General features: G+C 40.2%; 1 protein-coding gene across 1 annotated transcript in view; it reads left to right on the top strand.

Moving 5' to 3' along the window:
- UBR1 (ubiquitin protein ligase E3 component n-recognin 1) overlaps positions 1–14,899 on the top strand; it is a 100,919-nt gene that overhangs the window by 46,103 nt on the left and 39,917 nt on the right. Inside the window, 13 exon segments of the mRNA XM_018564891.1 lie at positions 444–505; positions 752–862; positions 1,465–1,530; positions 2,727–2,831; positions 3,490–3,553; positions 4,906–5,030; positions 5,750–5,802; positions 8,093–8,195; positions 8,862–8,910; positions 9,032–9,186; positions 11,472–11,571; positions 12,531–12,640; positions 13,525–13,611. Coding sequence (XP_018420393.1) covers positions 444–505; positions 752–862; positions 1,465–1,530; positions 2,727–2,831; positions 3,490–3,553; positions 4,906–5,030; positions 5,750–5,802; positions 8,093–8,195; positions 8,862–8,910; positions 9,032–9,186; positions 11,472–11,571; positions 12,531–12,640; positions 13,525–13,611 — 1,190 coding nt within the window.

Genomic DNA, 14,899 nt, shown 5'->3' with positions numbered 1-14,899 from the left:
CCCTTGCATTTCACAAATATTGTTACAGTGCACGGTGCTACAACCATTTACATAAATATAAGATGCAGTTGATGCTTGCTAATTTTTGTACAAAAAAAAAAAAAACATATGGAAAAGAAAGGGGGCGGTAAACACCATGTACTTGTTCAACAAAGATTAATGGAGGGAACTCCGCGTTAAGTGCATGTTGTGGGTACAAATTCCTACTTTTCACTTATGCATAGAAAACAGAGGAGGGCACACCCACACTTATTTGCAGACCTATTCTTTCACCTCCACTTTTGCTTTCTTCAGAGAACTGAGTCAAACAACCCGAAAAAAAACAATCTGTGCCACTTTACTGGCTTTTACACATTGGTATTTGGTATTAGTAGAGCTTATCAAATCCACCGTTATTTATCAAATATTAAAACTAATTTGGGTTTTTAAATTTTTTATTTTAGGCTTGCATTCACAGATGAGTAGAACTGGTGTCATCACAAAGCTGCATGAGCATATTCCCCTTGTGAGTAGTTGTGAACTTTGCTTGTCCATATCAGATGTTGACGTTCTGAGTTTGTCTATGTGCAAACTGTTTAATGTTTTCTATATTCAAGAGGTTTGTTATTTTTTTGGTTTTGTTTTTTACTGAAGCAGGAGAAGGCTAGAAAAACTCCAAAAGTAAAAAATGTGTTGAACAATCTTGTTTGCTTACGTGTTTACTGGGTTATGTACCTTAACATCTCCTGACGTATTTTTCATTACCGATTAGAAAGACTTCCAGGTAGAACTTCTCGTTGAGAGTCCTTTGCGGTGTCTGGTGTTAGTCGGGCAAGTGGCTGCTGAAATGTGGAGGAGAAATGGCCTCACCATTATTAGTCAGGTAGAGGATAACAATTAACAATAGTCTTGCTCCTGAAAACTTTGCCATGTCCTCTGTCATTTTGCTGTATCTGTAAATAAGTAATTTAGCGTGCATATTATTAAACATGTATGGCAGGGCACAAGAAAGAAAAACATGTTTAGTACATCTCTCCAGTGTATGCATCTTGGCTTTTTCCTTCTTATAATGTCTTGCTTGGCTGACAACAACATGCCTTTTATGTTATGAAATAGCAAGCAGCCATGTCAGCTGTGCCTTCAGAGCTACAGAGCTCCCGCTAATCCCCACCCATCTCTTTCCCATTCCAAATGTATAGTTTAATTTCTTTCTGCCTTGACAACCTAGAGCCTGCCTACACACTGTATGTAGGGAAAGGGCTCTTGGAAGATGTAGTTCTGGGGGCATATCTACCTCAATAGGAACTGTTCCTGTGCAATAATTGTACATGCTTGTTGATTATGTCACAGTGAGTAATAAAAGCTGTTTCATAAAATGCATATGTTTATTTTTTTAAATTGTCCCCTTGGATGAAATTCATTTTTAAATATATTATGATGTGCCTATTCTCTGTTGAATTGAAATATGTTTCTTTTTAAATGTAGGTTTACTACTACCAGGATGTCAAATGCAGGGAGGAAATGTATGATAAAGACATTATCATGTTGCAGGTATGGAAAACTTGTCAATATTTGATGCGAGAACTATTGTACTCGTCTGTATGATGGGAATTTGTAGTAAAAAATCAGTATCCAAAATCCAAAGATATAAATAGGTGTCAGTCAAGGGGAGAGACCACTGAACATAGCATCAGTAAAACCTTATTTAAAGTATGCGATTCAGTTTAGTAACAATTTACCAAAAGGGTAAAGAAAGGCAGCTGTATGAATCAGAGGTATAAGAAGAACCTAACCGAACTTATTCACCCTTGAGAAAAGTTTGAGGGTTTAAGGGCTGTGAATATATGGAATAGCATTATAAAGTTTATATACTTCCTTTTGGATCAACCAGGGCAAAAGCTTCTTTGCACAATTTGCAAGTATAGTATGTTGAAGCCAAGTCCTGCTCCAAACAGGTCTACAATAGTATGGTACCACATGACCCCAGTCAGTTAAAGTGACATTAAACCCACAGATTTTTTAACATAAACCAATACTGTAATGTGCGCCTTACTGTAATCCATGGTAGTTTCAATTCTCTTTGCTGCTCTTCCTTTTAAATCCTCATGTCTTCTCATGCTGGGGGAGAACTTCCCTTTGCAGCTGAGTGCCTCTTCCTGTAGTGCTGGCTCAGGTTACAAGCCTATAAAAACGTAGACACAGATACCGTGTATCCATTCCTGAGACAAGGCAGTCTGCTGCAAAACAGAAGTTCTGCCCAGCATGAGAACAGATACAGATTTAAAAGGAAGAGCAGCAAAGAGAAGGGAAACAACCATGGATTACAGTAAGGCGCACATTACAGGATTGGTTTATGTTAAAAAATCTGAGGGTTTAATGTCACTTTAAGTTGTGCCTGCCTCATACCTGCTCTACATGTTCAGATACCTGAGCCAGTGCAAGACTCTAAAACATCCTTGTATTGGCTATGCAGAAATGGCATTGACATTGACAGTGCATTTTGTAGAATTCTTTCAGATGGTGTCCACAGCAGTCATTTTCCTGTGTTCAGTGACAACTTTGAAACCAACACTAAAGCCATGTGATACTTTCTATAGGGAAAGTTTGCCCGTCAGAGCATTCCATTATTGAATAAGATTATGTTAATGGGAAAACGATTTACTACAATTGTATTTTATATAGCAGAATTTCACTGCGATCGGAAATCTTTTCTTATGTATTTATAATGATTAATCTGATCTGTGTAGATTGGTGCTTCATACATGGATCCAAACAACTTCCTGTTAATGGTACTTGAAAAATATGAGCTTGCAGAAGCCCTCTCAAACATTTCGATGCCCACCAAAGACATGGTATGGTTCTTGAACTTATACGACAGCTTTACTCACATGAGGTTGACCTATTAGGAAATTGCTGAACAAGTGATAGTCCATGGACCATAGACAGGCCCCAGACTTCTGGGATATGGCCCCACACCTATTGAGCATGTGTCTATGAGTAATACGTGTTTAAGTAAATGTTTATGTTTGCCTGTGTTCTATGTTCAGTATGTATTGTATGTGTTAGGTGTGTAGGTATAATGTCAAAAGTATTGGGTAACAATGACTGAATGGTCATACTGCATTGGTAACAATGGCTGCACATATTAAGTGCATACGGTTATCATAATACTGTATATTTTAAAATTGTGGTCTTTTTTACATTTGTGCTATGGGCTGGTTTATTTGGCATTACCTAAGATGACAATGTAATATATTATGTGTTTATATTTTAGATTTATAGAAAAATTGCTGTAAGGTAAACACTTCTATAGTAACTTTCAATGTGTGCTCACTAAAAATACTCTATGCTTTCTTTTATTAATGTAAAAGAGCATAGTGCAGCCACCTTTATTAACCAATGGCAAATCATTTTTAATTATTTCTGTGAGATATCTGTCTGTCTGCCTGTGTGTCTGCCTGCAGAAGTAAATCACCTACTGTTTATTTGTTTAATTATTGTATATTTTAGGACTTGTCAAGACAATGGAACACACTTATTGAGGAGATGCTGCATGTACTGATCTGTATCATTGGTTGGTATAAATGCATTGATATGTGGTTTTATATAATTAAAGTGGCTCTAAGTTTAAAAAATAATGTATTGCAGCCTGATAAGTCCTTGGATAAGTCCTTAGATTTGGTGGCTACCTTCGTTTCTTTTTTACATTTATTATTACCTATTGTTTCTGCCAGTAACATACTTCCTGTCCTTAGGTGACAACTAGGGATGCACCGATACCGGTATTTCAGTATCGAGTGTTAGTACCGATATTTTTTGTTCAGTACTTGCCAACACCGAGTACCGGAAGTCCCATTCAGGAAGCCAGGCGGTGTGTAATGACTCGACCCCTGGCTTCCTGATTAGATGTGAAGCCGGGCAGTGTGTGAAGACTCGCCACCCGGCTTCCCGATTAGACGGGAAGCCGTCCCCATGCTTCTCGTCACTAGGTGGCCGGCTTTCTGGCCAGGCGCCGTGTAATGACGCATCGCCCGGTTTCCTGATTGGCCGGGAAGCCAGCTCCATGCTCCCTCATCATGAGGTGACGAGGCAGCATGAAGCCAGCTTCCCGGCCAATCAGAAAGCCGGCCGCCGCGTAATTACATGGCGCCCGGCTTCCTGATTGGCCTTAAAGCCAGCTCCATGATTTCTCGTGACCTAGCCAGCTTCCCGACCAATCAGGAAGCCGGGCAGCACGTGTAACTCGCGGTATACTGAGCTTAGGGTGACGGGAGGACGCTAGTTTGTGTCATCCCGTTACCATTAGGAGAACTATGGGGAAAAGCCCTAACCCTTTAAGTTCATGTTGTTGTGGTTCAGTGTGAAGAGTGGTATATCAGAGGCAGAAAAGTGAGGGTGGTCACATGAATTCCAGTTTCCCTAGAGTACCTCTATGTTTAAAATAGGAAGTTTATGGGCCCCTAATGTTCAGTTTATTTTAACTGGGTTCACTGTGAAGAGTTGTATATCGTAGGCAGAAGAGGTAAGGGGTCACATGAATTCCAGTTTCCCTACAGTACCTTTTACGTTTTTATGTTTGATAGCAAGCGGTGTGTCAAAAAAATAGATTCTGGTTAGATGAACACATTTCATGATTTGGCTGTGTGTTTCTGCATCATTTCTATCTAATATGTTTGATTTGTAAGAGACAACAATGTTCAGATTTAATTGGAATGCTTTTGCCCCCCGTTTCACTGCTATCTTTCCTATGTAAAAGATTCAGAAAGGGTTTAAATGACCATTGAAAGCCTATAAAAGTTTTCAACAGTTCCTATTAGGTGAATGTCATTAATAAATGTAATAAACCAGATTCAGAAGTGGGGACATTGAAGCAAGTATTCTGCATGAAAGTTGTTTGTAAATCTCTATTTTTGATTCCCCTTTCAGGTGAACGATATGTGCCAGGAATTAGTGATATCACAAAAGAAGAATGCATGATGAGAGAGATCATCCACCTGCTCTGCATTGAACCAATGGCTCACAGTGCCATTGCCAAGGCTTTGCCAGATACTGTAAGCTTATATGCCAATTGCTTGACCAATAGTGTTATATTCACACAGAGTAACCTGCCACAAAAATAATTCCTTCTCTTCTGACTGGCAGTTTACTAGATTGTCTCAGCCTTTTTCAATCGCTATGATCATTGCAGAGCTCGGGAATGCCTGTTAGGTTTTTACTGCTTTTTGTGAATCTGCTGGAGAGATTTATCATCAGATCCTGTCCCAGCTATCACCAAGACAGGAAGGGAGAGAAAACATCCAATAATGATTTTTTTTTCAGTAGAGTGGGTGAAGGCTAGAACTGCTGTCACTGAGACAAGTAGAGGGAACATTCCTCAATACCTCCACAGATTCTAAAATTGTATAAAAAAACAACTCTGTAGTTAAATGTAACATAAAGTGCCATGAGAGAAATATGTATGCTTGTAATACTCACCCTATGAAAGGCTCTCACTGCCGTACTTTCAGAGTTACGGGCTTTAAAAAGTATTCATATCAGGAGTTCTGACTCATTTTCAGAAGGAGATCAACATTGGTAGCCACCATGTTATCTCATGACAAGTTTACTTTAACCTCGTTATAAAAGTAATGAAAAACATGTAACGTAACATTGGCATACATTACAAAAGTACTGTTTCTTCTGTGAAAAGTCCAAATACTTTGTTCTATTGTTTACTAGTGAGATTGTTTTTTATTGTCATCTTCATAATTCCTGTTTTTTTTCTTTTAAGGAAAATACTGACATTTGCCTGGATACGTTAATCAACAAAGTGGCCAATTTTAAGTGAGTGTTTTAGTGCTGCTCAGACTTTATTCAATTGTTAATTAAGCCATTTAGTAACACTGTAGCTTTATTTTCCAATGTTATAAGAAATACTCCCATTCATACAGCATGGATATTTGCCCCACTGTAGAGCTGGTGCTATATTTGACAGGGTGCTGTTGGCTCCAAGGAGAATTACTCTGTTTAAAGTATGCATTTTGCTGATTTATGTGCATCATTTACAGAAACCACAGCAGCCCTTAGGCTGGGTTCACACCTAGGCGTATCGAATATGCGAGTTTGTTGCACGTTTCGTGACACGCGTTTTTACCGCGGTTCGCGGTTAAAAAAACGCGCGTTTCCGAGGGCTACTTGGCTGTATCCCAATAGAAACACGCGACAAAAACGCCCCAAAGAAGCTCCTGTACTTCTTTGTGCGCAGGAAGTTTTGTAGCGCGTTCATACGGCCTGTAATACGTCCAGGTGTGAACCATACCCATAGGAAATAATGGGATTTTGGTGTTTGAGCGTTTTGCAGAGCGTTCAAACGCGCTACAAGACGCCCAGGTGTGAACCGGGCCTTAGATGAATTATCTGTACTTCAGCATGTGCATGCAATGTGTTTTTAATCTGTGATGTAAAATATGTGAATGTAACACCTGTAAGTCACTCACCATTATGAAGCGAATAAAAAAAAAATTCTGTAGAAGGGAATATAATTAGCAATGCATATTGTAAATTACACTGAGTGGCCAGATTATTATGACCACCTGACGTTTGTAGGCAAATTAGCTATAATTAGCTATAATTTCGCGCTGAAATTGCTAGAGGGCCAAACCATTATAAATAGGGAAGCAGGTTGTTTACCACGACAGTAGAAGTGATTTTCTTCTGAAGATATGGGTAAACAACGCGATTTAAAAGCCCTTGTACGTGGGATGATTGTTGGCGCTCTGTGCCATGGAGCGAGTATCAGCAAAACAGCAGAATTCGTTAAATGTTCAAGAGCAGCTGTTGTTAAAGTGATTAAAGACTGGACTGTCAGCCGAAAATCTGGGTCTGAACGTGCGAATTGTGGCCGTCAGCGACTAGTCAATGTGAGGGCAGAACGGAGAGTGGCAAGACTGGTACAAGACAACAGAAGGGCAACAGTGCCGTGTCAGATTCCTCGCATCACCTTTCACCATCTCATGGAGTCACGAGGCGGCCCAACAAAGTCATCTCGTGGAGTTATCTCGTGGCCCAACGAAGTACTGATGGGGTGGTCATAATAATCTGGCCACTCACGGTATATGTCATTGATAAGGGTATATGTCATTGATAAGTTATAAAACAAGTTGTATATCTCTTCGTGAATCTAACATCTACGAAATGTACACACACATATTGGAGCAACCATAACTGTTGATTTATGATATAGATAGATCTATATCTATATAGTAGACTAGTCCCCAAAGGGATTACTCCATGGATCAGTGCAATTCCTCTGTCTCTCTCCTCACAGCTAGTGAGAGAAGATGATATCAGCAACACAAGGGGGTCCATTGTTTTCAGTGATTCAGCTAGCTCATAACCCTAGTGTAGTGCTGCAGAGTAGTACTGAGAGACAGAGGAATTGCACTGATCCATGGAGAGATCCCTCTGGGGACTAATCTACTAATCCGTATATTTATTACTACGTATACTAAGTATGGAAGTGCAAAAGCTTAAAATTGTGAAAGTCTTGGCATGTTGTGCTTATGTACCACTTGGTAATCAAATGCAGTTTAAATCAATATGGATATAATACATTTCAAAATATTAATTTGTCTTTGAATTGCGATTAATAGACGGTAAAGTCCCCTTCTGTGACCTTCCGCATACCCGGTGGTTTTGCCAGAAAAAGCATTTTTGGCTGCACTTTCATTGGATAACATGTAGAATAATGGATGCCCTGCCACTGATCCAGGGACTTGTTTATGAAACCCAAGGTGCCCCCGCTCTGCACACTGTATTTTACTTTTTTGTATGAAATGCAGAGCTTAATTTGGAGTCTCCGATGTCCTGTGGTATATTCCCTGCGTAAGGTTGTCCTAAACAGATCATGTTAGAGGTTTCCTCCTCGCCCCAGCAAACATCTTTTCTACCCATTCCTTTGAATAGAGAGTTGAGAAGAAATTTTAAAAAAAGATAGAAGAAGGGGATCCATAGGTGCATGTGAGAAGATACCAAGCTCCATAGACCAGGAACCCTATGAAAATCTCACTGAGGCTTTCTTTTGAATTTGTAAAAAAATAATATTCACTGAGTCTATCTCATTATTTACATTTAGAAAGCCAGGAGTATCAGGTCATGGAGTTTATGAACTAAAAGAGGAGTACCTTGACCAGTTCAATGTTTTCTTCTATCATTACACAAAGACCCAGCGCAGTAAGGTAAGCAAACAAAAATCAGCCATTTACTTTCATTTATTATATTTTTTTTATTTTATTGACATACCAGAAATTAGTAGGCACCACAGCACACTAAGGTTTCATGCACACAAGACAAGACTATTAGCTGTGACTGAGGATTTCTGTGACAAGAACCTGCAGATTCTTGTGGCAGAAATCTCAGGTGGGTCCATACAGACGCTGTCTCTCTGCCCGTACAAGTGGACAGCCGCAGACAGATGCGGCCATTGTGAGCCTGTCATTCACTTGAATTGGCACAGCATCTGTACTGACCCACCGGGGATTTCTGTTGCAAGCCACAGCTACTAGTCCTGTGTGCACAAGGCCTTAATCTGATACTAGTATTCATAGCAGTACTGACTGCTGAAAATTTATTTTCTGGGTCTGTAAACTATGCTAATTAAATTCTGTATTTCATTTTAAAATTAATGTTCTTGTACTTTGTGTATAAACAAAAAATACGAGTGTTGTAATTCTTATTACTTAGAAACCTGCTTATTACCCCCAGACATGAAAATCTGTAAGTCCTGTGTTGAAATACCACCTCATAATTATGTGAAAGTGAATCATGAGTCAATGTAGTGCTGTCATTTTACATTGTTATTACATTGACTTTAGCAGTAAAGGTGTCAATCTTTGTTCATACAGGCTGAGCACACGCAGAAGAAAAGACGGAAACAAGAAAATAGCTCTGAAGGTAGGATGTACTAATGAGATATCCACATAGGCAACTGCACTAAAATACAGAAATATAATACATAGAACTCTATAATACAGTTAGTCAGTACCGTAAGCTATTTTCTTTATGCTCTGTACAGCATTACCACCACCTCCTCCGCCAGTCTTCAGTCCAGCTTTCCACAATGTAAGCAAGCTCCTGTGCTGTGACGTCATGATGCACATTCTTCGGACCATCCTGCAGAGGGCAGCAGAAGAGGATCCAACAATGTGGACTGAAGGCATGATACAGACGGTATAGTGGTCTCATTGTACATACACATTCTTCTTCTGAACTCTTTTATTAACCATTAATTGTGCATACATTATTAATTACTGCATGTAATCATTATTTTTATGTTTCTAAATGAAATATTAATTTCTTGTAACGTATAGCAGTTTTAGATTTTGTGCTTTAAATGTACAAACTGCTTTGAGATGCATTTATAGACATCTGCTGATCCTGCCCTCGCCCATGGATCACGTATTGTGGATAAAAACCGAAAGTGCAAACACAATGCTCAGGATCCGTAGACTTACGTGTGCAGTGCAACTAGATGAGACATTCACTAATATAGATATACATTTCTAAATATTGGTATTTGAAGCTCACAGCCACCAGCTGAAGTGGTTTAACCTCCTTGGCGGTATTCCCGAGTGTAGCTCAGGGTTACTGCTCCATACCCTGAGCTACACTCGGGAATATCCCACAGTATTTACTTACCTTGTCCCTCGAGCCGTGCGGTATCCTCCGGCTGGCGCCAGCATCTGTCTTCCGGGTTCCGTCCCTTGCGAGCGTATGCGTCGCACGGGGGTGGAACCGGCGGGAAATTCGAAAAAAAGAACCGGAAAAAACAAAAAAATAAAATGACGAAAAAAATCCGGAAAAAAATTGCGCTGAATAATTAACAAAAATCAAAAGAATCTTACCGCCAGGGAGGTTAAATATGGTATAAGGATGTTTCCATGGAAGCTCCCATTGGAACAAAGACACATCCAGCTGGGAGGAGACCTCAGGACAGACCTAGTACATGCTGAATAGAGTGTATCACCTATACGGCGGAAATACCTTGAAATGCCCTGGGAAGCCTGTGATCTTTTCAGGGAAAGGCTGAGTTGGGCTACTAAGCACACAGAGCTCCATTACTATCAGCAAAATGAAAATCATTATATGTGTAATGTGATGACGAATCCAAGGAAATGCTGTTTCTTAAACCCAAGAAAATCCGATGTGTTTTCTATACATATACACTATATTACCAAAAGTATTGGGACGCCTGCCTTTACACGCACATGACCTTTAATGGCATCCCAGTCTTAGTCCGTAGGGTTCAATATTGAGTTGGCCCACCCTTTGCAGCTATAACAGCTTCAACTCTTCTGGGAAGGCGTCCACAAGTTTTAGGAGTGTCTCTATGGGAATGTTTGACCATTCTTCCAGAAGCACAATTTTGAGGTCAGGTACTGATGTTGGATGAGAAGGCCGGGCGCCCAGTCTCCTCTCTAATTCATCCCAAAGGTGTTCTATCGGGTTGAGGTCAGGGCTCTGTGCCAGGCCAGTCACGTTCCTCCACCCCAAACTTGCTCATCCATGTCTTTATGGACCTTGCTATGTGCACTGGTGCACAGTCATGTTGGAACAGGAAGGGGCCATCCCCAAACTGTTCCCACAAAGGTGGGAGCATGAAATTGTGCAAAATGTCTTGGTATGCTGATGCTTTAAGAGTTCCCTTTATTGGAACTAAGGGGCCAACCCCAACCCCTGAAAAACAACCCCACACCATAATTTCCCCTCCACAAAACTTTACACATGGCACAATGCAGTCAGGCAAGTACTATTCTGGCAACCGCCAAACCCAGACACGTCCATCGGATTGCCAGACAGAGAAGTGTGATTCGTCACTCCAGAGAACACATCTCCACTTCTCTAGAGTCCAGTGGCGGCGTGCTTTACACTACTGTGTCCAACGCTTTGCATTTCGCTTGGTAATGTAAGGCTTGGATGCAGCTGCTCGGCAATGGAAACCCTTTCCATGAAGCCCTCTACGCACTGTTGTTGTGTCAATCTGAAGGCCACACGAAGTTTGGAGGTCTGTAGCTATTGACTCTGCAGACAGTTGGCGACTTCTGTGCACTGTGCGCTTCAGCATGCGCTGACCCCGCTCTGTCATTTTACGTGGCCTACCACTTCGTCGCTGAGTTGCTGTTGGTTACCAGTTGCTTCCACTTTGTTATAATACCACTAACAGTTGACTGTTTAGTAGCAAGGAATTTCATGGAACACCTGAATCCAATGATTTAGAGGGGTGTCCCGATACTTTTGGTAATATAGTATATGTACTTATCAACATTCCTGATCAGAGGATAGACAAACTAAACACTACAACTAATTATCCAAAGCTTGCTGACTTATGTCTCTAGTATTCCATAATCCGAGCACAACACATCTTTGGCTACAAGAATTTAGGTGATTTCCTGTGGCATTACGTGTGGAAATTCCTCCAAAGTGAGTTATATGATTTTGTTACGGTGTCTATACAGGTTCTGCATATTATAGCTCTTGGACTTATGGAAGAGAAGCGGCATCTTCAGAAGGCTGCAGAGGAAGAAGTAACATTTGATTTCTATTACAAGGCAACAAGTAAGTCTTCTCCGCACTTTGCCTCTCTCTGTTAGTCTTCTGTGGTAGCTGAATCATTTTCCTATTGCCATCTACTTGAAAATGTCTTATTTTGTATTTAATGCAAGCCAGTCTTCACTGGGTTTATGCATGAATCTGAATATTATATGTTTTATAATGCACAAGCTTTCTTATGTGAAGATTTGGATCTGCCCCCTTTTTATCTATACTGACTTTGTTAGAGTCTGAGACTTCAGCTTGAGAAGGGGTAAGTGGCCTCCTTAAAGCTGACAATTGTTGTTTTGTAAATGGCCTAACTTTACTTACTAATAAACTAGGAAACTGTTGGTGTGGTGACAATTAACAGTGCAGCAGTTATCAACCTTCAGATGACTTCTAAACAAGAGTAAAACTTCACTTAAGTAATGTTAAAAAAGGGGGCACACATACAGTATATGTATATTTCATAAGTAAGCATGCACATTTATAATACTTAAGGACTGAATATTCAGATTCTAGATTATTCTGCACTATGGTTGGTTCTCTTCTAACATATTCAAACATTCCTTATTTTACACATTGATAAAACTATTCAAAATACCCACTGGGCATTTGTCTGCTTCATATGTGCTTTCAAAGAGAACATTTCACATTGTGTAAGTGCTGTATTGGAGAAGATGGTTTTAGAAAGGAAATTTTAGAAAGATATGCATATATATTAATCTTTGTCTCACTGCTTATTGAGTCACTGACAGAATAAGTATGTAGCTAGTGAAGTCTAAATATTCCTCCTGCATGCTTGTTCCAGGTCATTGACTCATTAGGCAGTGAAGCTTGTGTTAGGATGACAGCCCTGCATCCTGCACATGGCAGCTACAGTATTTCTCACAGGTTCATTTTAATTGAAGAAGTGGGTATCCGGGTTTCTGCACACTTCAAATTGTTTCTCATGTTCTGGAATGTGTCATTTGTCTGTGCAGGAATTGGCAGCTCAGATCCAAGTGCTTCAAGTGTTGTGTCCCTTCTTGACAAGCTGAAAACGGTAACACAATTGGAGGTTCAGAAAGACATGGTTTGCTGGGTTTTGCAGGTAATAGACCTTCTTGTAGCCGAGAAATTCCAGCAAAAATCTTTGGTTGCCAGAAATACTTTGTTTTTTAACCTTTTTCTAAAACTTGAGAAGGTAGAAAGTAGGAGCCAATGAAAAATATATTTTTTTTAAATGTGCTTATTTATAAGCTTCTAACAACTAAAAGAAAAGTGGTAAACGGGAAACAAAAGAGGAAATGCCCAAATCGGTTTTTACTCTTATACCCACCTTGCATAATAAGGGCAAAAATATTTTATCTAATAGTAGGCAAAACAGAAAAAATGAGTAAACCAACCTGGGAACTGTCCAAACTGTCATATTGTGTAGACTAGTCCAGCCATGCTGTGGGTTGCATTGAATTAAACATATTCTAACCAAGGGTACCTTAGCAGATTGCAACCCTCAACCACAGCTCATGTCAGTATACTTATGGAAAGGTGAAGACTGATCAGGTGATAAAAACTGTTGTAGCATTGGTAATGCTATCATTTTCCAAAAAGCTCTCTCCCCACTGTGTTGGGAACCAGATCCTCTACCAGTTTCCAGAGAATCATAGGAGTAAATTAACCATAATATGATAAAACCTACCACCAAAGTGCAGTCTGAATTGCTCTAGGATTTTTTCACTTATGGAAGAATTCCATCTTAGATTTTAGGTGAGCAACACCTGGCATATTGGAACACTGGCATAATTACATTTGTTTACTTGTATCATTTGGCTCTCGTGTAGAGCCCTAAAATTCTTATGTTTGCTATGTGTCCTTCACTTTACTCACTTAGAATAAAGGAACTTGTCATTTTCGCAATAATATTCCCAAACTGAGACCTATACTCAGCAATGTCTATTGTTCATGACTGCTTTAAGATAATACTACTCATTCTAGATGCTGGAAACTGTGAAACGGCTGTATGAGAAGTCAGGACAAACGGCAATTGCTTCATCATCTTCTGACATGGTTAAACTGGATGAGGTAATATTTACAAAGCAAGCATGCCGTGATTACTGTGTGTCTTAACTTTTACTTCCCTTGGCATGGCATCCTGATTCTGGTTTCACAAATAAAGTCACTTTAATAAGCATAAAGCCAGCAAAGTCTATATTCCCAGCCTCATGCATGCATGTTACTTATTCACTTAGTAAAATAAAGATGAACAAAGTCCTGGAACCCTTCATCCTTAAAAAATAATTAACAGCTCCCATATTGCTCTCTTCAAGGGTGCTTTAAGGCTTAGTTCACTTGCATTTTTTGTAGATATTACCATAAAGATTCTAAGACAGTAATTTATATAGAAAGAGAAGGATTTAATGGCGTAGAAGGTGAAAGTTAACAGCGATCCGCCACAAAAAAAGAAAAACACCCTAAAACCTTCAAGGGCAGTTGTAGTTTTGACAACTCACTACCTTTGCAGCATATTGTTTGCAGCACAATGAAAGATGTCCTTTATAAGCTTTCCAAAACAATGCATATCCATACTCTGCTCTTACAAGTGTTTTATGTAATCCATTAACGAGCATTATGGTTTTGAAACACTGAAAATATTTTCAAGCAGAAAATAGAAAACCTATTCACAAGCAATTCTGTTGTTGATGAGCCTTTTTTTTAGAAAACCAATGATTAGCTTTGAGGCTACGGCTTGCATAGCTGTTCTGCTTTCTTGGCAAGACCTGGACTACCTTCAGAAACCTTGTGAATTTTAAAGCAGACTGGGATGTGCAGACAGAGCCTGGCTCAGAATTCTTTTTTACAAAAAAATCATTGCCCAAGGTTGCCCTGAAGAAACCCTAGCACTGGTAGGCCTAAAGCTGCCCGAGAGCAGAGTAAAAACAGTCGACTGTCAGTGGTTCTGAGCCAGGAGTTCCCCTAAATAGCATCAGGTGGACATATGATTAGAGTTTGCATTTTCTTCATGAAACCTTATTGTAAGTTGCAGCAAGTAGCTATGATAATTGCTGAGTGAAACCAGCATTAATAAATCTGTGAAGGTTCTCATTCATATACAGGTCATGCAGTGGCGTAACAATCACCATAGCAACCCAGGCGGCCGCTATGGGGCCCGGGGCACAGGGGGGGCCCGGCCAGGACATCCCTGGTGCTGTGCAGGCTGCCTGGGTCGCTATGGCATCTCATGCTGCTGGCTGTCACTGGCGGCTGTGAAGAGGAACGCGCCTCTGTTCAGATGACTGACCGTGATCTGTGCAGCGGTACGTTCCTCTCCACGGCCGCTGCTGAGTCAGTGAGAGCCACCGGCGGCAGGTGG

The sequence above is a fragment of the Nanorana parkeri genome, unplaced genomic scaffold, assembly GCF_000935625.1.
Source record: "Nanorana parkeri isolate BGI_ZX_2015 unplaced genomic scaffold, ASM93562v1 scaffold791, whole genome shotgun sequence".
Lineage (NCBI taxonomy): Eukaryota > Metazoa > Chordata > Amphibia > Anura > Dicroglossidae > Nanorana > Nanorana parkeri.
The sequence above is the reverse complement of the archived record's forward strand: the minus strand, read 5'-3'. Positions and strand labels throughout refer to the sequence as shown.